This window comes from Scyliorhinus canicula, chromosome 2, assembly GCF_902713615.1.
Source record: "Scyliorhinus canicula chromosome 2, sScyCan1.1, whole genome shotgun sequence".
Lineage (NCBI taxonomy): Eukaryota > Metazoa > Chordata > Chondrichthyes > Carcharhiniformes > Scyliorhinidae > Scyliorhinus > Scyliorhinus canicula.
In genome coordinates, this window is record NC_052147.1 from 129,665,637 (window position 1) to 129,689,374 (window position 23,738).

Genomic DNA, 23,738 nt, shown 5'->3' on the forward strand with positions numbered 1-23,738 from the left:
AACATAGAACAATACAGCACAGAACAGGCCCTTCGGCCCTCGATGTTGTGCCGAGCAATGATCACCCTACTCAAACCCACGTATCCACCCTATACCCGTAACCCAAGAACCCCCCCTTAACCTTACTTTTTTTTTTAGGACACTACAGGCAATTTAGCATGCCAATCCACCTAACCCGCACATCTTTGGACTGTGGGAGGAAACCGGAGCACCTGGAGGAAACCCACGCACACACGGGGAGGACGTGCAGACTCCGCACAGACAGTGACCCAGCCGGGAATCGAACCTGGGACCATGGAGCTGTGAAGCATTTATGCTAACCACCATGCTACCGTGCTGCCCTTAAATAATACTCTGCCATTCTGTTTCTCTATCCAAAGTAGATAACTTCATAGTCATCCACATTGTACTGCATCTGCCATGTAGTTACCCACTCACTCAGATTGTCTAAATAACCTTGACTCCTCTCAACATCCCCCTCAATTACCTTCCCACCAAGTGTCGGGTCATCAGCAAATTAAGATATATTGTATTTAGTGCCCTCATCCAAATCATTGATGAATATTGTGAATAATTGGGCCCCAAACACCGATCCCTGCGGGACCCCATTAGCCTGCGACTGCAACTCCAAAAAAGATCCATTTATTCCTACTCATTGTTGCCTGTCTGCTAACCAATTCTCAATCCATGCATATATATTACCCCCAATTCCATGCGCTTTAATTTTGCACATTAATCTCTTACTTAGGACTTTATCAAAAGATTTCTGAAAATCAAAACACACCACATCCACGGGTTCTCCTTTATCTATTCTAGGTGTTACGTCCACAAAAACCTTCAGTAAGTTTGTCAAACATTATTCCTTTTCATGAATCGATGTTCACTTTGTATAATCTCACTGATATTTTCTAAGTATTCTCTTATCACATCCTTTTCAATAGACTCTAGCATTTTCCCTACAACTGATGTAAGGCTAAATGGTCTGTGATTCCATTTTCTCGATCCCTCCTTTTTAAAATAGCGGGGTTGCATTTACCAATCTTCCGGGACTGTTCCAAAATCTACAGAATTTTTAAAGAAGACATCCAATGCATCCACTATTTCCATGGCCACCTGGGGATTTATTCAGTTTTCAGTCCCATTAATTTTTCAAGGACATTTTAAAAAAAATACTAATTTCCCTCAATTTCTCCTCCTCACTCGACCCTTGATTCCTTAGCATTTCCGGGAAGTTAAGTGCGTATTCCTCTGTGAAGACAGAACAAAAGTAGTTGTTTACTTGCTCTACCATTTCCTTGTTCTCTATTATAAATGGTCATCTTTCGAATTTAACACATTAGTCTTTACCCATCTTTTTATTAACTTATAGAAACTTTTACAGACCGCTTTGATGTTAATTGTAAGTTTACCCTGATATTTTAATTGCCCCCTCCCCTCTTAATCAATTTCTTGGTCCTCCTTTGAGATCATACTTCTTTTTTTTGTGAGGGCCACGAAGAATCCAGCACGAGTTTGTAGAGTCAAATTGAAAGTAAATTTACAATATATACACACAACAGCAGTAGTTCACCACTGCTTTCTTCACTAGGTACCACACTGGCCAGCTCTAATTATACAACTGCAACTACTAGTGATTGCCCCACCCCTCAAGAATGGGATAACGAAACCCGATGCAGAGAGGGGTGGGAAGACGAAAGACCTCCTCGTGAACCTGCTCCTGGGCCTGGCGAAACTCACCATAAAAAGGCCCAGGCAGCAGGCGACCAAGGGGTCATCCAACAGGACTGCCTCTCTTCCGTGGACAGGTGTCCGTGGAGAGGGAGTATGCGGTGTCCACGGGCACTCTCAAGGTCTTCTGTGCCTGGTGGCTGCCGCAGGGATTGGATTGCTTTATCGACCCCTCTTTTCACACTACGATTTGATGTTGGTAAGTTTCCTTTTTGGTTTGTTATTTTTGGAGTGGCCACTTTTAATTTGTCCCCCAGTTAATTTCTGTTATTCTACTTAGTTGATTGGGCCCATAATAAATCATGGGATAACCAATTCTCGCCAGCCAATAGGATTCAGGCAGGTTATAACAACTTTCCATCCATTTAAGTATTCTAGTATGTTATGATCACTATTCTCTAAAGGAGGGGGCAGCACAATGATGTAGTGGTTATCACTGCTGCTTCACGGCACCAAGGAGCCGGGTTCGATCCCGGCACCGGGTCACTGTCCATGTGGAGTTTGCACATTCTCCCAGTGTTTGTGTGGGTCTCACCTCCACAACCCAAAAAGATGTACAGCGTAAGTGCATTGGCCATGTTAAATTGGCCCTTAATTGGTAAAAAAAAAAAAATTGGGTACTCTAAATTTCTAAAACCTATTCTCCAAAGGATCTTGCACAACATAATATTAATCAACCCTTCTCATTGCATAATACCAAATCTAGCGTCGCACATTCCCTAGTAGGTTCCTTCGAATGCTTGTCTTAAAAACCGATTGGGCACACAATCCAGGTGTACATCAGTCACAATACTGTTGATAATCTGGTTTGCCCAATCTGTATGTAGATTAAAGTCACCCATGATTATTGCAGCACCCTTGTTACTGGAATCTCTAATTTCCATTTAATGCCATCCCCTACCTTACAAGGGCTGGTTGAGCACAGTGGGCTGGTTTAGCACAGTAGGCTAAATAGCTGGCTTATAATGCAGAACAACGCCAGCAGCGCGGGTTCAATTCCCGCACCGACCTCCCCGAACAGGCGCCGGAATGGGCTTTTCACAGTAACTTAATTGAAGCCTGCTTGTGACAATAAGCGATTATTACTATTATTGTTTGGAATCCTATTGACAACTTCTACTCATGTTTTCTGCTCTTGGTACTTCTTAGCTCCAGCCAGATTCTGTATCTAGATTTTCAGAGCCAATATCCTCTCTCACTATTGCACTGACTTTATCCTTGACCAGCAATGGCACCCCACCTCCTTTTGATCTGTCTTCCTAAACATCCATTCCCCTTGGATATTCAGTTCCCAGCCCTGGTCACCCTGCAACTACGTCTCTATAATCCCAATCATATCGTACCCAAGTATGCCAATTTGTGCTGTTAATTTGTCTACCTTATTGCGAATGAACCATACATTCAGATGCAGGATCTTCAGACTTGCCTTGTTAGCATTTTCACACGTTTCTTGAATTACAGCCCTATTTGCTCTGCCTTCCACTTTTGCTTTCTACTTTTTGGTCTTTCATTTCTATCTTGGTTTCCCTCTCTCCTGTGTCCTCGCTTAGGTTCCCACCCCTCTTGCCACTTTAGTTTAAACCCTCCCCAATAACATTAGTAAATGCCCCTGCAAGGATTGGTCCCAGTCCAACTGGGGTGAAACCCTTCAGCTTGTACAGGTCCCACCTTGCCAAGAATCAGTCCCGATGCCTCAGGAATCCAAACACTTCCCTCCTACATCATCTCGCCAGCCACGATAGGGCAGCACGTTGGCGCAGTGGTTATTAATAATAATCACCTTTATTAGTGTCACAGGTAGGCTTACATTAACACTGTAATGAAGTTACTGTGAAAATCCCCCAATCGCCACACTCCGGCACCTTTTGGGGTACACTGAGGAAGAATTCAGAATGTCCAACGTGCACACCTTTGGACTTGTAGGAGGAAACCAGAGCACCCGGAGGAAACCCAAGCAGACACAGGAAGAACGTGCAGACTCCACACAGACAGTGACTCAAGCCGGGAATCGAACCCGGTCCCTGGTGCTGTGAAACAACAGTGTTAACCACTGTGCTCAACATTAGCACTGCTGTCTCATGGCGCTGAGGATACAGGTTTGATCCTGGACCCGGGTCTCTGTCAGTGTGGAGTTTGCACATTCCCCCCATATCTGGGTGGGTCTCACCCCCACAACCCAAAAAGACGTACAGGGTAGGTGGCAGCATAGATACATAGATGCATAGAAGATAGGAGCAGGAGGAGGCTTTTAGGCCCTTCGAGCTTGCTCTGCCATTCATCACGATCATGGCTGATCATCCAACTCAATAGCCTAATCCTGCTTTCTCCCCATAACCTTTGATCCCATTCTCCCCAAGTGCTTTCTCCAGCCACCTTTTGAATATATTCAAAGCTTTAGCATCAACTATTTCCTGTGGTAATGAATTTCACAGGCTCACCACTCTTTGTGTGAAGAAATGTCTCCTTATCTCTGTCCGAAATGGTTTACCCTGAATCCTCAGGCTGTGACCCCTGGTTCTGGACAAACCCATCATTGGTAACATCTTCCCTGCATCTACCCTGTTTAGTCCCTTTAAAATTTTATAAGTCTATGTGAGATTTCCCCTCATTCTTCTGAACTCCGAAGAGAACAATCCCAACCTAGTCAATCTCTCCTCATATGACAGTCGCGCCATCCCTGGAATCAGTCTGCCTCAAGAGCAAGAACACCCTTCCTCAGAAAAGGAGACCAAAACTGCACATAATACTCCAAGTGTGGCCTCACCAAAGCCCGGTACAATTGCAACACATCCCTACTTCTATACTCGAAACGTCTTGCAATGAAGGCCAACATACCCTTCTTGCAATGAAGGCCAACATACCATTAGCCTTCTTTACTGCCTGCCGCACCTGCATGCTTACCTTCAGCGAATGGTGTACAAGGACACCCAGGTCCCGCTGCACACTGCCCTCTCCCAATTTACAACCATTCATGTAGTAGTCTGCCTTCCTGTTTTTGCTTCCAAAATGAATAACCTCACAGTTATCCAAATTATACTGCATCCGTCATTGGTTTGCCTACTCACCCAACCTTTACAGATCTTGCTGCAGGAGCCCTGTATCCTCATCATAATTCACCCTCCCACCTAATTTGGTATCATCTGCAATCTTTGAGATGTTACATTTTGTTCCCTCATCCAAATCATGAATATATATTGTGAATAGCTGGGGTCCCAGCACCGATCCTTGTGGTACCCCATTAGTTACTGCCTGCCAATTTGAAAAGGACCCATTAATCCCTACTCTCTGTTTCCTCTCTGCCAACCAGTTTTCTATCCATCTCAGTACATTTCCCCAATCCTATGCGCTTTAATTTTGCACAATAATCTTTTGCGCGGGACTTTGTCAAATGCCTTCTGAAAGTCCAAATATACCACATCGACTGGCTCACCCTTGTCGACTATACTGGTTACCTCTTCAAAGAATTCCAACAGATTTGTCAAGCATGATTTTTCCTTCATAAATCCATGCTGATCCTGCCACTGCTTTCTAAATGTTCCGCTGTAAAGTCCTTGATAATGGATTCAAGCATTTTCCCCACAACCGATGTTAGGCTTACTGGTCTATAATTCACTGCTTTCTCTCTACCTCCGTTTTTGATTATCGGAGTGACGTGAGCTACCCTCCAATCTGCAGGGACAGTTCCAGAGTCAACAGGATCCCGGAAGATGACCACCAATGCATCCACTATTTCCAGAGCCACCTCCTTAACTCTGGGATAGATTCTCAGGTCCTGGGGATTTATCCACCTTCAATCCAATCAGTTTTCCCAGCACCATTTCTCTACTAATGTTGATCTCCCTCAGTTCTTCCCTCTCACTAAACCTTTCATTCTCCAACATTCCTGGGATCTGATCTGTGTCCTCATTTGTGAAGACAGAACCAAAGTATGTATTTAATTGCTCAGCCATTTCTTTGTCCCTTATTCTGCATTCCCCTGTTCCTGTCTGCACTGGGTCTACATTTCTCTTTACCAATCCTTCTCATCACATATCTGGAGAAACTCTTAGTGTCAGTCTTCATGTTGTCTGCAAGTTTCCTTTCATACTGTACTTTCCCCTTCTTAATCAATCACTTTGTCCTTCTTTGCTGAATTCTAAACTGCTCCCAGTCCTCAGATCTATTATTATTCTTGGCCAATCTGTATGCTTCTTCCTTGTATCGGATACTCTTTTTAATTTCCTTTGTAAGGCATGGATTGGCCCTCTCAGCCCCTTTGTTTTTCTGCCAGACAGGAATGCACAGTTGCTGTAGTTCCTCCATGGGTTCCTTGAATGTTTGCCATTGTCTATCCACTGTCATCCCTTGAAGTGACTCTCCCCAATCTATCAAGGCCAACTCACGCCTCATATCCTCATAGTTCCCTTTATTAAGATTCAGCACCCTAGCCTCCGAATCAACTACTTCACTCTCCATCTTGATAAAAAATTCTATCATGTTATAGTCGCTTATCCCCAAGGGGTCTCGTACAACCAGATTGGCAATGATTCCATTCTCATTGCACAGTACCCAGTCTAAGATGGCCTGCTCTCTGGTTGGCTCCTCCACATATTGGTCAAGAAAACCATCCCATATAAACACCAGGAATTCCTCCTCTACGGCATTGTGGCGAATTTGATTTGCCCAATCTATGTGAAGATTAAAATCACCCATGATCACCGATAGTATATATAGTAGATAATATATATACTGATCAGAAAATAGCTAATGCAATATCTTTATTCAAGAAAGGTGGTATACTGAAAGCAGGAAACTACAGGCCTAAAATCCATCATAGGGAAAGTCCTATCATCCATTATTAAGAAGTTTATATCAAGATAGTCACGGTGTGATCAGGCAGTTCATGTTAGGAATGGGTTAAGAGACATTCCAATTACATGTCAAATTGATGTTAAGAAATTTTTAAAAAATGATGTTAAGTATTGAATAATTGACACTGACATGTAACGGGGTTGCCGGTGGCACTTACAGTGATGATAGACTTTTGTATAGAGTGTGCTCAAGGAAAATAAAGGTGTTTGGGAAAGGAGAAGAACTCTTGACTCTTTACTGAACAAAACATAGCAGTTCACATGTGGTTTTGTGAAAGGGAAATAATGTTTAAGTAATCTGTTAGAGTTCTTGACCAAGTAACATTCAAGGTGGATAAAGGGGAACTGGTAGATGTGCTGTACTTGAATTTCCAAACTGCATTTTATAAGGTATATGAAAAGGCTACTACACAAGATAAAAGCACAATAGTTAGCTAACAGGAAGCACAGAGTTGGGTCTTTTTCCGAATTGACAACTGCAACTAAAAGAGTATCACTGGGATCCTCAGTGTTAGGTCCAAAAACTATTTACAATTTATTTCAATGACTTGGATGAAGAGACCAAATATATGGTAGCTAACTTTGCCTTTAGACAGGAAAGTAAGTTGTCAAGAGGACGTAGAGTGTCTACAAAGAGATCAAGATAGGTTAAATGAGTAGGAAATATTTGGCAGTTGGAATATAACGGGGTTAAATATGAACTTGTTCACTTTGACAGGAAGAATAGCAAAACTATATACTATGTACATAGAGAAAAGTTGCAGAACTCGGTGCTACAGAAGGATCTAAGTGCCCGGTTAGTACGAAGGTGCAAGTGATTATGAACGCAAATGGAATGTTGGTGTTTAATGTAATACGAATGGAACATAAAAGTAGGGAAATTTTACTACAAGTGTACAGAACTTTGCTGAGAGTAGTGTGCGCAGTTTTGGTCTCTTTATTTTTAAAAATATGTAACTGTTTTAGAAGCAGTTCAGAGACTGTTCACTGGACTCATTTCTGGGATGTAGGGGTTGTCTTATGAAGAAAGGTTGAGAATGTTAGGGCTCTACCCGTTGGAGTTTAGAAAAATGAGAGGTGATCTTATTAAAATATATAATATCCTGAGGGGGCGTGATAGGATGGGATACCCATAGGATATTTCCTCTTATAGGTGAAGACTAAAATGAGGGACATAGTTTAAAAATAAGAGGTCTCCCTTTCAAGACAGAGATAAGGAGAAACATTTTCTCTCAAAGGCATGTGAATTTCTCTTTCCAGAGGCCACACCTTTGAATTTATTTAAGCCGAATATAGAATATAGAACAGTACAGCACAGAACAGGCCCTTCGGCCCTCAATGTTGTGCCGAGCCATGATCACCCTACTCAAACCCACGTATCCACCCTATACCCGTAACCCAACAACACCCCCCTTAACCTTACTTTCATTAGGACACTACGGGCAATTTAGCATGGCCAATCCACCTAACCCGCACATCTTTGGACTGTGGGAGGAAACCGGAGCACCTGGAGGAAACCCACGCACACAGGAGGAGGACGTGCAGACTCCACACAGACAGTGACCCAGCCGGGAATCGAACCTGGGACCCTGGAGCTGTGAAGCATTTATGCTAACCACCATGCTACCCTGCTGCCCAAAGTTAGACAGATATTTATTAGGCAAAGGAGTCAAGGGTTATGAGGGGACAGACAGGAAAATGAAGCTGGGGCCAAAACCAGATCAGCCATGATCCTATTGAATGTTGGAGCAAACTGGAAGGGCTTACTCCTGCTCCTTTGTTCCTACAACTTTGTTATAATTCTATGCAATAGGATCAACATTTTAATACATAATGTCGCACCCCTGGAAATGTCACCCAATGCATTGTTGACCCTTTCAAAATACATAAAATTCAGAGTTTGATTTTCACATTTCAGAAGGAAGAAAAACAAAAATGCTCTCTCCCCTTCAGAAGCTGGTGCTGTGCCCACAGTACAACAGTCTGGATAGCTCTATACAGCAGTAGATTCCTTTATTGGCCTGATATTTAGAGAACTCAACTTGCTAGGTGGTGCAAGGTTATACTTGTTGTACCACTGCACAGGTCCCATGTTGGGGAGGCCCTCCGGTCAGATTGTAACCAGAGGGTCAATTCGAGGGACGTCCAATTTCACAGACGGTACTCAACATTGTGAAATTGAAGAGGCCAGCAGCCCAAAACGACACCAAATTGCAGAGTGGACATGCCATGCAGAACGCAAGCAATTACAAAACAGGATGACTCACAACACTGGTAAGCATTATTAATGAAAATATGGAACTTAAGCTGCATTTCAAATCCAACATGGCTATCTCATCAGGTAAGGTAACTGCTGCAGATTTAGATAAGTTTAGATAAATCTGCACATTTACACTTAATGCATTGCTTGATTCTGGGAAACTTTTGTTTTTGATTTGTACAGAAGGTAATAAGAAAGCAAAATAAAATTCAAGCAATGCAGCATTGTAACTTGCATTGACACAGAAGACATGAAAACCAATGGCTGAAATTAGAAGCAGGGAAAAAACATCCATCACCAGGAGTTCATGCTTTTCTCTGCATTTCAGTAGTGCCAACACAAACTTCAAATAATATTAAGAGGTCTTAGTCACACAAAAGGTGAACCATGACAGTTTAATAAACCTATGGGGTCAAATCCATTTAGAAGGAATTTTGTATTCAACATACTCAATCTGAATTTACCAGATGGTGAATGGAAGTCTGGGCAAGCTGAACATTGTAGTTTGAAACAGAGTTTCAACTATAAAATTCAGATCAATTTTATGGACACCATGGGGTAACTTTTCTGGTCCCACCCGCTGCAGGAACTGTCACGGTGGAATGGAAAAATTGACAGACCATTTAAAGGTCTGTTGACCTCGGATGAGAATTTCCAGTTTTGAGGTGATGCAACCAGAAAATCTTGCCCCATGACTGAAGTTTTGACTCAATCATGCACAGCGTTTCCTAACAAGCAAGAATGGAATATCATCAAGCAGATTTCAATTATTCTGACCAGGTTAATCTGGCAACAGATTGCAAACATAACATGCTGAGAACATTCAAATGGCACTCCTGTTATGCAAGTCATACAACTTTGTTTCCAAAATAATGACAAACCTGAATCCCCTTTGATTACTGGTTCAGTATGAAGGCCTGATGAACAGGGGCGAGAGAACACATCCATCATAACCAAATACATCACATATGCTCACTACTGGGCATGTGGACAAGTTGACCACTGGGGCACAGATATAACTATGCAAGATATTAATACTGAAAACTGATCTATACACTGGAATCTCTCAGTGAAAAGTGAAACCAGTCTGTTAATGGCATCATTACATTCATTTTGATATTAACATCGAAAAAAACAAAATATCCCAACTTTACAACAGAATTATCTATGTGAGAAATGCAAAATTGATGCTCATAAGTGGAATTCCCACCTGCTTTTGATTCAGTTTTCCTTATTTTTGAATTAGATCTTCCTTAATTATCTAATGATCAAGTCATCATTCAAGCATAAAATCACAGCCCATTGACCTTTTCGCAGTAGCTCATATGTCACCCGATATCCTAAAGTCAGTACTGACTACAAGGCAAAAGTTTAAACGGGCAATCCAAATGTATAACCCCAGTGACGTCTAAGGGGATGGAGAATACTTTAGGCAGCATGTGCCAGAAAATTCACTGCACTGGTTCCTTCAATTTCTTTGTGTCCAATTGCTGTCACCATCACATCTAAACCTTCACACAGTATTGCAACTGATTGAGGAAGGAACATTAATGCTGCAAGCATGTACTTTGCACAGGTTGTAGCAGCAACCAAGCACCCTCACAAAGAACAAATTCTGCACCAGATCCAAATAAGGAATAAGGGTTCAAAAAAATTGAAAAAAGGCTGGCACTATTTGAAGACATTTCCTGACACTGAATACAGATACTAGATGATGTAATATTCCTTGTGCACTGGATACAGATACTAGATTATGTAATATTCCTTGTACACCAAGCTCCAATATTTCTGACCAAAGTGCCTTTTTATCGTTATGAAAAAAGAACATGTGCTTGAGGTCGACCACAGCAAGATCGGGTCACCATCCAAACTACAGGGTAACCATTACATCGCAGAACATTTTCTTCTGGACTAAGCTGATCAAAGTTCTGTGGTTTGGGATAAAAAAGACGAAATTAGATGATGCTAACCCAAGCTTTCGGTTCAGAATTAAATGGCCTAAGCACTTACATTTCTGACTGTGTCAGGCAGATCCACATTTTGACCAAAACAATTCATGAAGCAGAAGGTACTGACTGGAACCCCAAGTTACTAGTTTGGAGGATGCTGATGAACCTTTTCTGATGGTTGCAACAAATTGAACAAGCAAGGTAAAATTAGTTGCAAGATCTAGTGCCAACATGCAAGGCAGCATAACAATTTTCAAATATTGCTGCCAAATAGGGGAAGAATTGACTTTACCAAGGCTTACTTTTGGCATTTGAAAGATAGCTATGAGTGAGGTAGTAGTTTCAGTTAGTTGTAACCCATTTTTCCTGCGAGATGGCTTTCATGAGGAGTAGGCCATTTGGCCCCTCAAGCCTGCACTGTCATTCAAAAAATTCATGGCCAATTTGATTGTGGCCTTAACTCCACTTTCCTGCCTGTGTCCCATAACCCTCGACACTCTCTTAGATCAGTTTGGCTAACCAAGAGACAGACTCTTCAAGTGCCAACTGGAAAGACAAGGGAAAGATACTGAATTGATGCTTGCAACAGGTCCTGTTCATCAAGAGTGGCACTTCTATGTACATCTTGGTACTAGCCAGTAACAAATTGTCTTCCTGAGTGATACCCAAACCACAGGTTTCCAAGACTTCCCTGGTACCAACATCTGTCAAACTGACCTGAGCGGCAAAGTATCGGTAGACATTGTTACGTGAGACGCCAATGAATAACAGATAATTATTTTTCTTTGTGGTTAAATTTTTCAGAACATATTGCAAATACATTAGAGATCTCGAAATAGATTTTGCCAGGCACATTATTTTTCATCGAGAAACACCTGGAACAATGATCACGGCTGCTTGGAAAGCTAGGGGGCTGGTGAAGGCTTTGATTCGCCAGTTGATATTGTGACAAACTTAGTATTTCAACCTAAAGTCATCAATATTCATCAGGTTCAGTCATCGTTTTCAAGACACTATGTTGTTAGACACCTGGGTGGCATGGTAGCACAGTGGGTAGCACTGTTGCTTCACAACGCCAGGGTCCCAGGTTCAATTCCTCGGGTCATTGTCTGTGTGGAGTCTGCATGTTCTCCCTGTGTCTGCATGGGTTTCCCCCAGGTGCTCCGGTTTCCTCCCACAATCCCCAAAAGATGTGCTGTTAGGTAATTTGGACATTCTGAATTCTCCCTCAATATACCTGAATAGGCATTGGAATGTAGCGATTAGGGGCTTTTCACAGCAACTTCATTGCCGTGTTAATGTAAGCCTACTGTGACAACAGAGATTATTATTATTAAAGAACTCAATAGCAATATTATTTTCACAGAATCCCTACAATCCAGAAGGAGACCATGATGGGGAACATTTTTTATTTTAGAAAATGAACCTTCAAGAAAAAATAACCTTCAAGATCTTGGCATTTGAATTATGGAAACAATAAAGTTCATCATCACAAAATCATTTTTGTGCGTAATGTTTACAAGGTAGAGTTTCATCAGGCAGACTTGCTTCTGAAATCTATTTACTGAAAATGAAAAAGAATGAGCTCTTCTGATTTTGAAAGCAGATTTGCTGGTTAGATGTCAATTTGTGTTACGAATGTAGAAAAACCTAATGAACTTGAAGGTGGATTTGACCATCAGAATATTGGGTCCACAGTAAATCAAAACCATACACAGACCTCAAAGGTTGGACGGACCAAATGAGATGTGCTTAATATGTCTCACAAGATAGTGGTTTGATTTATGTTTCCATTCTGATGTTTAATTGTAAGCTCTGAGAAAGTGGATTTCAACCTAGGTGCAGGATAGATGAAGTGCTACAATGTTTTCTTTTAAGGATCATGTTGGTTCAACATGCAACAACATATACCTGCCAGTGCATATGTATTTCATGGCTGGGGTAGCTTAAAGTTGCTTCTTACCACGTTCAACTTCATTGCCAGCCATGGCTTGTTTCTGGCGTAGAAGCAGATCACGCTCCTCAAGCAAACGTTGATGCTCTTGGTTGAGTTCATGAAGCTGCTTGGTTAAAAGTTCCACCTTTAGAGCCAAGTGTTTTTCGGATTCTTCCTTCTGTTGCAAAGCTTCCTCCAGGACAGCTTTCTCACTGACATACCCTTCAATCAATCCTAATAACAATAGATATACATCAGAACGGTTCTAGTCCAGCCAAGATGATTTTCAGATTAAGTGAAACATGTTTATTGCTTTTCCTCCAATTTAACTTTCATTAGGTCCACATTAGACAATGATGTGTCCAGATCTGTCTTCATTGTTCTCAATTTTTAATGACTTTAAAATGTCTTTTTTAACCAGTTTTGAACAATCAATATTAGTTTGTGAAGTTGCTGAGAACTCCAAATTGGTAGTGGAACAAACAGAAAGATAAAGTAAGTTTTTAAAGCTCAGTGACTTTTTTTTAAGTGAAGATTTCAGAGAAAAGAAGTAGGTTAGAGAAATGCATAAGGAAACAAATTGAAAAACAAGTGAACAGTCGAAAAATTACTGTGGATACTGGAATCTGAAACCTAAGAGAAAATGCTAGAAAATCTCAGCAGGTCTGGCAGCATCTGTAGGGAGAGAAAAGAGCCAACGTTTCGAGTTCAATGACTCTTTGTCAAAGCTAACAGACAGAGAAAGTGGGAAATATTTATACTGTGGAGTGAGAATGAAAGATGAGCCATAGCCACAGAAACCCAAGGAAACGGGGTGGTGAGTGACTTGGAGGGGAACCTCCAGGTGGTGTGGGTTCCCTGGTATCTGCTGCTCTCGTCCTTCTAGATAGTACAGTAGTCCCCCGTTATACCGCGCTTCACAATATCGCGGTTCGCGATATACCGCGGGGGGGCTTATGGACCCCGACTGTCAATTGTGTCAATTTCAGCGGCCGGCTCACTTTGATCCGGAGAGGGAAGCTGCTCTCTCACTGAAACAATCAGCCGGCCGCTGAAATTGACACTGCCCGCTGCTCTCTCCCTCCAATCCAACTTTTAAGTTTTAATGTTTCTGATTGGAGGGAGAGAGCAGCCGGCAGTGTCAATTTCAGCGGCCGGCTCACTTTGATCCGGAGGGAAGCTGCTCTCTCACTGAAGCAATCAGCCGGCCGCTGAAATTGACACTGCCGGCTGCTCTCTCCCTCCAATCAGAACCCCAGCAGCCACAGCCTGTACCTCAGCAGCCACAGCCTGAACCCCAGCAGCCACAGTACCCCAGCAGCCACAGCCTGAAGCCCAGCAGCCGCGGCCTGTACCCCAGGAGCCACAGCCTGTACCCCAGCAGCCACAGCCTGAACCCCAGCTACAGAGGGGAGGGGCGATGTGAGACCATGCTGGTCTTGCAGAGGCCCGTATGACCTCCTCCTGTGTTCTCTGCTCTCTCCCTCCAATCAGACGGCAGTGTCAATTTCAGCGGCCGGCTCACTTTGATCCGGAGAGGGAAGCTGCTCTCACTGAAACAATCAGCCGGCCGCTGAAATTGACACTGCCGGCTGCTCTCTCCCTCCAATCAGAAACATTAAAACTTAAAAGTTGGATTGGAGGGAGAGAGCAGCCGGCAGTGTCAATTTCAGCGGCCGGCTGATTGTTTCAGTGAGAGAGCAGCTTCCCTCTCCGGATCAAAGTGAGCCGGCCGCTGAAATTGACACTGTTTTAATTAGATCCATGATGGGGGTTTTAAATTTATTTAAAAATCTATGCTAGCGCTTCCCATTGTGAGTCTACGGGGGTCTGACCTCTCCCCCCGCCCCCCGTAGACTCTCAATGGGAAGCGCTAGCATAGATTTTTAAATAAATTTAAAACCCCCATCGTGGATATCCGCGGCTCGGATGCAACGCGGGTGGCTGTCTTGGACCCCAACACCCGCGTTATAAAGGGGGACTATTGTAGTGGTCGTGGGTTTGGAAGGTGCTTTAGAAGGAACCTTGGTGAGTTACTACAATGCATCTTGTCGATGGTACACAATGCTGCCACTGTTCGTCGGTGGTGGTGGAGGGTTTGAATGTTTGTGGAATCATAGAATTTGTAGTGCAGGAGGCCATTCGGCCCATCGAGTCTGCACCGGCCCTTGGAAAGAGCACCCCACTTAAGCTGTCACCTCCACCCTATCCCAGTAACCCCACCTGAAATGGGCTAAACAGCTGGCTTATAATGCAGAACAATGCCAGTAGCGCAGGTTCAATTCCCGTACCGGCCTCCCCGAACAGGCGCCAGAATGTGGCGACTAGGGGTTTTTCACAGTAACTTAATTGAAGCCTACTTGTGACAATAAGCGATTATTATTATTAATCTTTTTGGACACGAAGGGCAATTTAAAATGGCCAATCCACCTAAACTGCACATCTTTGGACTGCGGGAGGAAGCCAGAGCACCCGGAAGAAGTCCACGCAGACACGGGGAGAACGTGCAGACTCTGCACAGACAGTGACCCAAGCCGGGAATCAAATCCAGGTTCCTGCTGCTGTGAAGCAACAGTGCTAACCACTGTGCTACCGTGGAGCAATCAAGGTGGCTGCTTTATCCTGATTGGTGTCAAGCGTCTTGAGTGTTGTTGGGGCTGCATTCCTCCAAGCAAGTGGAGAGTATTCAATTACACTCCTGACTTGTGCCTTGTAGATGGTTGACAGGCTTTGCGAGGTCAGGTGAGTTACTCGCCATAGGATTCCTAGCCTTTGACCTGCCCTAGTGGCCACAGTATTAATGTGGTTAGTCCAGTTCAGTTCTGATCAATGCTAACCCCAAGGATGTTGATTGTGGGGGATTCAGCGATGGTAATGCCATTGAATGTCAAGGGGCGATGGTTAGATCCTCTCTTGTAGGAGATGTCACTTGTGTGACGATGTAACTTGCCACTTGTCAGTCCAAACCTCGATATTGTCCAGGTCTTGCTGTATTTGGACACAAACGACTTCATATCTGAGGAGTCACAAATGTCGTTGAACATTGTGCAGTCATCTGCAAACATCCACACTTCTGACCTCATGATGGAAGGGAGGTCACTGATGATGCGGCTGAAGGTTGTTGGGCCTAGGACACTACCCTGAGGAACTCCTACAGTGATGTCCTGGGACTGAAATGATTGACCTCCAATCACCACAACCATCTTCCTTTGTGCCAGGTGTGACTCCAACCAGCAGAGAGTTTTCCCCTTGATTCCAGTTTAGCAATGGCTCCTAGATGCCACACTTAGTCAAATGCTACCTTGATGTCAAGGACAGTCATTCTCACCTCACCTCTGGCATTTAGTGCTTTTGTCCATGTCTGAACCAAGGCTGTAATGAGGTCAGGAGCCGAGTACCCTGGCGGAACCCAAACCGATTTCCGTGAGCAGGTTATTGCTGAGTAAGTGCCCCTTGATAGCACTGCTGATGACTCTTTCCATCACTTTGCTGATGATGGAGCGTAGACTGATAGGGCTGTAATTGGCTGGGTTGGATTTGTCCTGTTTCTTGTGTACAGGACACACCTGGGCAATTTTCCACATTGCCGGGTAGATGCCAGTGTTGTAGCTGTACTGGAACAGCTTGGCTAGGGATGTGGCAAGTTCTGGAGCACAATCGTTCAGGACTATTTGCTGGAATATTATCAGGACCCATAGCCTTTGCACTATCCAGTGCCTTCAGCCGTTTCTTGATATCACGTGGAGTGAATCGTAGTGGCTGAAGACTGACATCTGTGATGCTGGGGACTTCTGGAGGAGACCGAGATGCATCATCCATCGGCACTTCTGGCTGAGGCTTATTGCTAATGCCCCAGCCTTGTCTTTTGCACTGGGCTCCTCCATCATTTGAGAATGGGGATATTTGTGGAGCCTCCTCCTCCAGTTAGTTTAGCACACAAGTAGTCCTGTGTTGTAGCTTCACCAGGTTGATACCTCATGTTTCGGTTAGTCTGGTGTTGCTCCCGGCATGCTCTCCTTCACTCTTCATCGAACCAGTGTTGATCCCCTGGCTTGGTGGTAATAGTAAAGTGGGAGACTTGCTGGGCCATGAGGTTGCAGATTGTGGTTGAATACAATTCTGCTGCTACTGATGGCCCATAGCGCCTCATGGATGCCCAGTCTTGAGTTGCTAGATCTGCTCAAAGTCTATCCCATTTAGCACCGTGGTAGTGACACGCTAGTGGTCACTGGGGCGACACGGCGCAGTGGTTGGCACTGTTACCTCACAGCGCTGAGGACCAGGATTCGATCCCAGCCCCAGATCACTGTCCATGTGGGGTATCCACATTCGCCTAGTGTTTGCGTGCGTCTCACCACCTCAATCCAAAGATGTGCAGGCCAGGTGGATTTGCCACATTAAATTGCCCCTTAATTGCAAAACAAATGAACTGGGTACTTCAAATTAAAAATAAATAAATATAACTAGTGGTCATTGTTTATAAATAAGGGATGCCTATACTGTCATAGAATCCTACAGTGCAGGAGGCAGTCATTTGGACCATCAAGCTTGCACCAACCTTCTGAAAGAGCACCCGACCTAGGCCCACTCTCCTGCCCTAAACCCACCTAACCTGGGCATATTTGGACTGTTGGAGGAAACTGGAGCACTCACGCAGACATTGGGAGGATGTGCAATCTCCACACAGTCACCAAGGCCAGAGTCGAACCCTGGTCCTTGGCGATGTGAGTCAGTAGCGCTAACCACTGGGTTAGTGTGCTGGAGATGGTGAAGTCCTGAGGAGTCTTTCAAACTCAAAAGATGGTGGAATCAGAGTCTCTGAATTATTTTTAAGGCAAAGGTGGATAAATTCTTGGTAAGCAAGAGGGTGATAGGTTAGAGGGTAGGCGGGATGCAGTTTTGAGGTTACTATCAGATCAGCTGTGATCTTATTAAATGGGGGAGCAGGCTTGAGGGGCTGAATGGCCTACTCCTGCTCCGAGTTTGTACGATCCTCGGCTCCAATTAGGGAACGCTGGATGGAAGTTTGAGAAACTTGTGTTTTAAGAGCACCCTACCTAGGCTCACTCCCCCACCCTGTCCCCGTAATCCCATAACCCAACCTAACCTGCACATCTTTAGACACAAAGGGGCAATTTAGCATGGTCAATCCACCTAACCTGTACATATTTGTATGTGGGAAGAAACCGGAGCACCCAGAGGAAATCCACGCAGACCTGGGAGGAATGTACGAACTGCAAACTCCACACAGACAATCACCCAGAGTCGGAATCGAACCCAGGCCTCTCGCGCTGTGCGGCAGCAGTTTTAACCACTGTGCCACCCAGCTAACTATTAGTTTTAGATTCTCCCGCCACTCCAAAAAGCTACGCCTGCCACTCCAAAAAGCTACGCCCGCCACTCCAAAAAGCTACGCTCGGCACTCCAAAAAGCCATGCCAGCCACTCCAAACTAAACTGTACGCAATATGTTCAGGGACTGCAAGAGAAAGTAGAAATGAAGATAAAAGAGGAAAGAAAAAAGAAGAGCAAGAAAATTGAGATAATAATCTGGCCAATTCAAAATATGGTAACATCACAAGTAGGTTTGAAACTCTACCAAATTAATCAATCACAACAGAACTCACTTTTTGCTTTACATAAAGGCTCAGTCTGAAACTTCTACATTAACTATCCTGAAGTGAATTCAATTTTTTATATTTTCCAATCACTAACCTAGACTACGATCTTGGGCTTGTATTGACTATCCAGCCGATTATTGTCTGCACAAGAGTTTTGAATTGAACTTCTTACCCTCAGCTTTGTGGAGCTCCAACGCCAGCTCTTTCTTTGCTTCAGATTCATCATTGAGGTGTTCTATCAGCTTTTGGTGTTGTTTGCCAACTAACTCCACAGTCTCTTGGTTCTTGCGTGTAAACTCTTCCTCCAAGTGTTCATTGATGCCGTGGCTCTGTGCCAGCTAGGCAGAATCACAAGGATCATAGTTAAACAAGGTAAACTCTTTTGAAATCTAGGAAATCAGTCAAACTTCATGATATGCTGCAACATAAATCTCATTGGATTAATAATTAATTGATAGGGCAAGGGAGATCAGATTTTCTTGCTCATTGAAAACGTCCCCAAAAATCACACCAGAAAGACATTTGGTGTAATTTTAACTACCAGCACTAAACATGGATGCCAAGCAACCTATTTTGTCAGAGACAAATCTAAATAAACAACAATGATTTCTCCAAGTGGCATCAAATCAAATCTTTAATGGCAATATTTTCCTTCAACAAAACCATCTGCTCTGAAATAGGAAAGAGTCTTGCTCAATTCAATGGTTCTTCACACCAATTGATAAACAAACTGAAGTCCACGTTTTTTTTAATTTGAAGACGGGATGTGAGTATTATGCTATTGGTGGAGACCAGTAACTTTTAAAAATAAATTTGAACTCTCACTTCTTAACTGAAATTATGCCAGCAGATTTCATATTTTAAACAAACTTTTACTGTATAAGATTTAAATAACACAAATCCCACTAAGTTAACACCATATTTCATAAACTCTTGTACTTTAAAATCTGAAAATCTCAACAGGACACTCCCCATTCTATTTTTATTTCCACCCAAGTGTTCCCCCGTACTTTACAGGATTTCACACACCACAGTCATTTCCTTTGGATTATTACAAGCTTCTGGGACAATTAGATCTTCCAAAGGAGCTATCCATTACAAAATACTTGTACTCAATTTTTCCATAATTTTATATACAAACTTCATTCTAATAGATACTTTTCTGTTATTGGTTTTGCTTACTTTATGGAAGCTTCTTACATAAGATTTGAATCAAAATTATTGGTCAAGCAACTGAAAACTGGCATCTGTTCTCTTGATCACCTAATTTGAACAAATCCCTGAGTTAAAGCAATTGGATTGGTAGTGGAAGTTATATCATTCTCGGGAACAGGATGTGGAAGAAGGATCATTGTTGGAGATTGTGTGCGATTGAAGGGGTAGAGCAGAAAGGTATACGGAAAGGAATGTACCAATTTACCAGGGGTCTAGAATTTTGCATCCACCGTTGCAATCCTTGCCCCAACATCAAATTTAAGTAGCCTCAGAAAGTAAGAATTGGAGACAGCTTCATGGTTAATTTAGGCTATTTGGTAAGCACAGAGTTCAGAAGCCATTCTTGGAAGGTTGCCTGAAGCCCAGGTGACTGAATTTTGAGCTTTGTGCTATATGACAGTTTCCAAACTATTTGCAGAATATTAGAGATCAAGGCACATGATTAGTCTCACTTCCAGTTATAGGGAAATTTGAAGCAAGGCAGAATGGTAAGAAATTCAATTTTACAATTACTGTAGAGACAAAAAAAACAAATGCTTGCAATATGGTTGGTTAGAAAGAAGTCTTGTAATTTTCAAGGGATGGGCTGCCAGAGGCTCCTTTAGGTTAAAAATGTGTATGTGAAATCAGAATGTAGAATGTTTAACTGGATAAGATGTACAAGCTTCTCACATAGACTATATCTGGCATGGAATGTGTATAGTAGCATAATAAAGGCTGACGGCTACGATGTGTAGAACATAGAACAATACAGCACAGAACAGGCCCTTCGGCCCTCAATGTTGTGCCGAGCCATGATCACCCTACTCAAACCCACGTATACACCCTATACCCGTAACCCAACAACCCCCCCCTTAACCTTACTTTTATTAGGACACTACGGGCAATTTAGCATGGCCAATCCACCTAAGAAGCAGGATTTACAATTTATGAGAACTAGGGTAAGATATGAACTTCTCCAAGACAGTTTAGTACAAAAAAGTGACATTCTCTTTCTGACTACTACTTCAAACCTGGCAACATCCTAAACAAATCCATATTTTGCTGATAAACCTCTTTTTAATCTTGCTTTAATGGGTGGGAAATATTTCAACTGCAGATTCTCCCCATTAACTTAATTTAGCACATGAAGAATATCAAAGAAACACAAGCAAGCAACACTTTCCTCCTCCCGTTAAACAATACTTACTTGTCTGGATGACTCAGTGACCAATTCCAGCAATTTGCCTACAGCAACCTGTAATCGGACACATGTGCTCAGTATCAGTTCCTCGTTTTCAGGCCCCACATCAGGCCCAGCGAACATACTTTCTGATAACCACTGGGAAAGTTCCAATCCTTCATCACTCAGTGCTGACCAGAAGCTGCAATCTTCAGTGATGGCAGTATTTTCCTGAGTTATGCCCAAATCACCTTTTGTTCGAAAAAAAAAAAATAGTTGGAGAGGAAGTTGCAGTCATTTGACAACAAAAATAAAACATTCCATCAATAATACCCTAAACAAACCTTTGCTTAAGCTGAAATTATTTATAGACTATACATGCATTAAAGATGTGAGATACGTTAAACGTTAATATTTCACAATTACATGCTAATGCTGCCAGCGGTCAACTTCAGAACTTTATAAAAAACAAATTAATTTTGAAACAGTGAAACACTTTACTAGAAATTATATGAACATTTTGTGCATAGCACAACCCATACCAATATGTTGTACAAAGCAGCAATGTTATATGGATGAAATTATGTTCCAGATTAATGGGAATTATACATAGCCAAAATCTCTTTAAAATGTATTCCCTTAGATTCTCCCGAGAAGATCTATTCATAACAACAGTTCGTGAATCGGTAATAATGTATATAAAATCTTGGAGGAACTTCAGAGTGTACTGTCGTAAAGAAAAAACATTGCCAGCCAAGTTAAATTTCTACATCCACAATGAATTGGAATTTATTCTCGTAATTTTTCACATTTGGTCCTATATAGCCAGCTCATCTATATAAATGTTGATATTGGTATGAACATGATTTTCTTTTTCTTGGTTGGGTCACTGAGTTTTAGAAAACTGCTTGTGAATTTGCACCCTAGGGCAAATACAACTAAAAAACATAACTGGGCACAAGGGGCCTATATGTCAGCAAGAAGTGAAGTTTCCCTGTCTTCACTTTCAGTTACCAAATTTGTATAGCTTTGAGGGAGAAAGATATAAACAACTTGCTTATAACAAAATAAGGAAAGACGTGTTTACAATTTACAGTAGCTTGGGCATACCTTTATCTTGTTCCAGCAGAGCTTTGGCTTTCGTCCATGGAGGCTGGCCTCTAGCTCCCAGAAGACTAGAATTGTTCACTCTTTCTTCCTGATTCAGGATACTTGCTGGCTGGTTTTTATCCAGGCAGAGCCCTATTTGCCTACTGATCATATCTTCTGAGGCAAATATGACTCTCACCACTTCCAAAAAGAGCTTCTGTACTTGTTCATGGGAATTCTCCAAGTTTCTCCTGAATGGGGATAAGTAGTACCAATTAGTCATTTAAACTAATAAACCTTCTCCTCACTTCTACTCCACCCACTCCCACACCCACTTCTACTTGTTAAACTAGAAAGTGTGAAGAGATTTACGAGGATGCTACCAGGACTTGATGGTCTGAGTTATAAGGAGAAGCTGGATAGGCGGGGACTTTACTCCCTGGGGCATAGGAGTGATCTTATAGAGGGATAAGGGAAAATGCGGGCACGAGGGTCAACTTTGTGATAGAAACTGGGCGGCATGGACAACCTGGGCCGAAGGGCCTGTTTCCATGCTGTAAACATTATGACTCTAAATAAACTTATCTGGGGATCTATTTTGTTTGTCTCATTGAATTAATTTAGGCAATGTATTCCAAATTAACTGTCACAATTACTTCACACAACTGCATACATTAGGCCCAACTGCGTGTATCAAAGCTGAGCCCAATCCTACTAACCCAATGTCATTTTTCCAGCAGGTTGTAGTAGACCATTACAAGAGAGGGGTTCCAACACCAAATTAACCAAAGTGCCTTTAACTACCATCTGGTTAATATCAGCTAACATCCAGCAGATTATACTTCGGATTGTGCTGGCCCAAATGGCTCAACTTGGGCAAATTAACTAAACCATTACAAAAACTAATGAGGACACAAGCACGATGAAAGTATTTCAAAAAAAGAAACTGGTCCAACATAATTGGTTACATATGTTCAAATGGAGAATACTTGGCATGTGTATCCACATGGCCCAGAAGTGGATCCACAAAAACGATGGTGAAAAGCATGTTCCTGAGCTCAGCAGTATCAATTCAACACATTGTTTGCAATAACTTAAGGAGGAAATTAAATTCAAGTTAGAATCTACAAATCAGGACAGGATTCCTCTTCATATTAATGACAACTTTTAATTTAAAAAAGGCACAATATTCATGTACAGCATCACAAATGTTGCCAATGAAATGCTAATCCTGGTAACATCTAAGGAAGCTAACAGTTCCCTTACAAAGTATCTACATCTTGGCAAACCTGTGCATAGTGGTGGACAGCAAATGCTGCATGGACTTGTACAAGACCACAAACTAATCGCAAACTTGCTCTCCACACTTGCCTGCATGACTTGTTTCACAGAGTAAAACAATGATATGAAAGAATTCAATGACCAAGGTTGGACTCTAAATCCATGTTGAGTTGGTTGATTTCTGTAATGGAAGCAGCTGGGTAAATACTGGTATATTTAATCTGTTATCAAAGGGATTTTTTAAAAAACCATATAGTTCAAGTCAGGGTTTCATTAAGGCCTACTGTAAAGAATGCATGCTTGGCTATTGGACAAAAATGGAACTGCACTTGGCCTGCCCTCTGCAATGGAAGAGTAGGCCACACTCACTATCTGAACTTGCATGTGAAAATACACCAATTGTCGGTCAAAAAGTAAATTATCAGTTATGTGCTCAGACCAATGCATATAAAAAATAATCCTCCACAGGACAGCACGATAGCACAGTGGTTAGCACTGCTGCCTCACAGCGCCGAGGTCCCAAGTTCAATCCCGGCTCTGGGTCACTGTTTGCGTGGAGTTTGCACATTTCCCCCGTGTTTGCATGGGTTTCGCCCCCATAACCCAAAGATGTGCAGGGTAGGTGAATTGGCCACACTAAATTGCCCC

At 42.6% G+C, this 23,738-nt stretch overlaps 1 protein-coding gene across 5 annotated transcripts in view; it reads right to left on the reverse strand.

Moving 5' to 3' along the window:
* pcnt (pericentrin) overlaps positions 1 to 23,738 on the reverse strand; it is a 352,612-nt gene that overhangs the window by 139,235 nt on the left and 189,639 nt on the right. For 4 of the 5 annotated variants that reach the window (XM_038786588.1, XM_038786572.1, XM_038786562.1 and 1 more), the window contains 5 exons: positions 21,831 to 22,060; positions 20,748 to 20,971; positions 18,516 to 18,681; positions 12,751 to 12,957; positions 9,720 to 9,755 (listed from right to left, as the gene is read on the reverse strand). In XM_038786588.1, coding sequence (XP_038642516.1) covers positions 9,720 to 9,755; positions 12,751 to 12,957; positions 18,516 to 18,681; positions 20,748 to 20,971; positions 21,831 to 22,060 — 863 coding nt within the window. The remainder of the gene's footprint in view (positions 1 to 9,719; positions 9,756 to 12,750; positions 12,958 to 18,515; positions 18,682 to 20,747; positions 20,972 to 21,830; positions 22,061 to 23,738) is intronic. The other variant, XM_038786581.1, reaches the window with a different exon arrangement.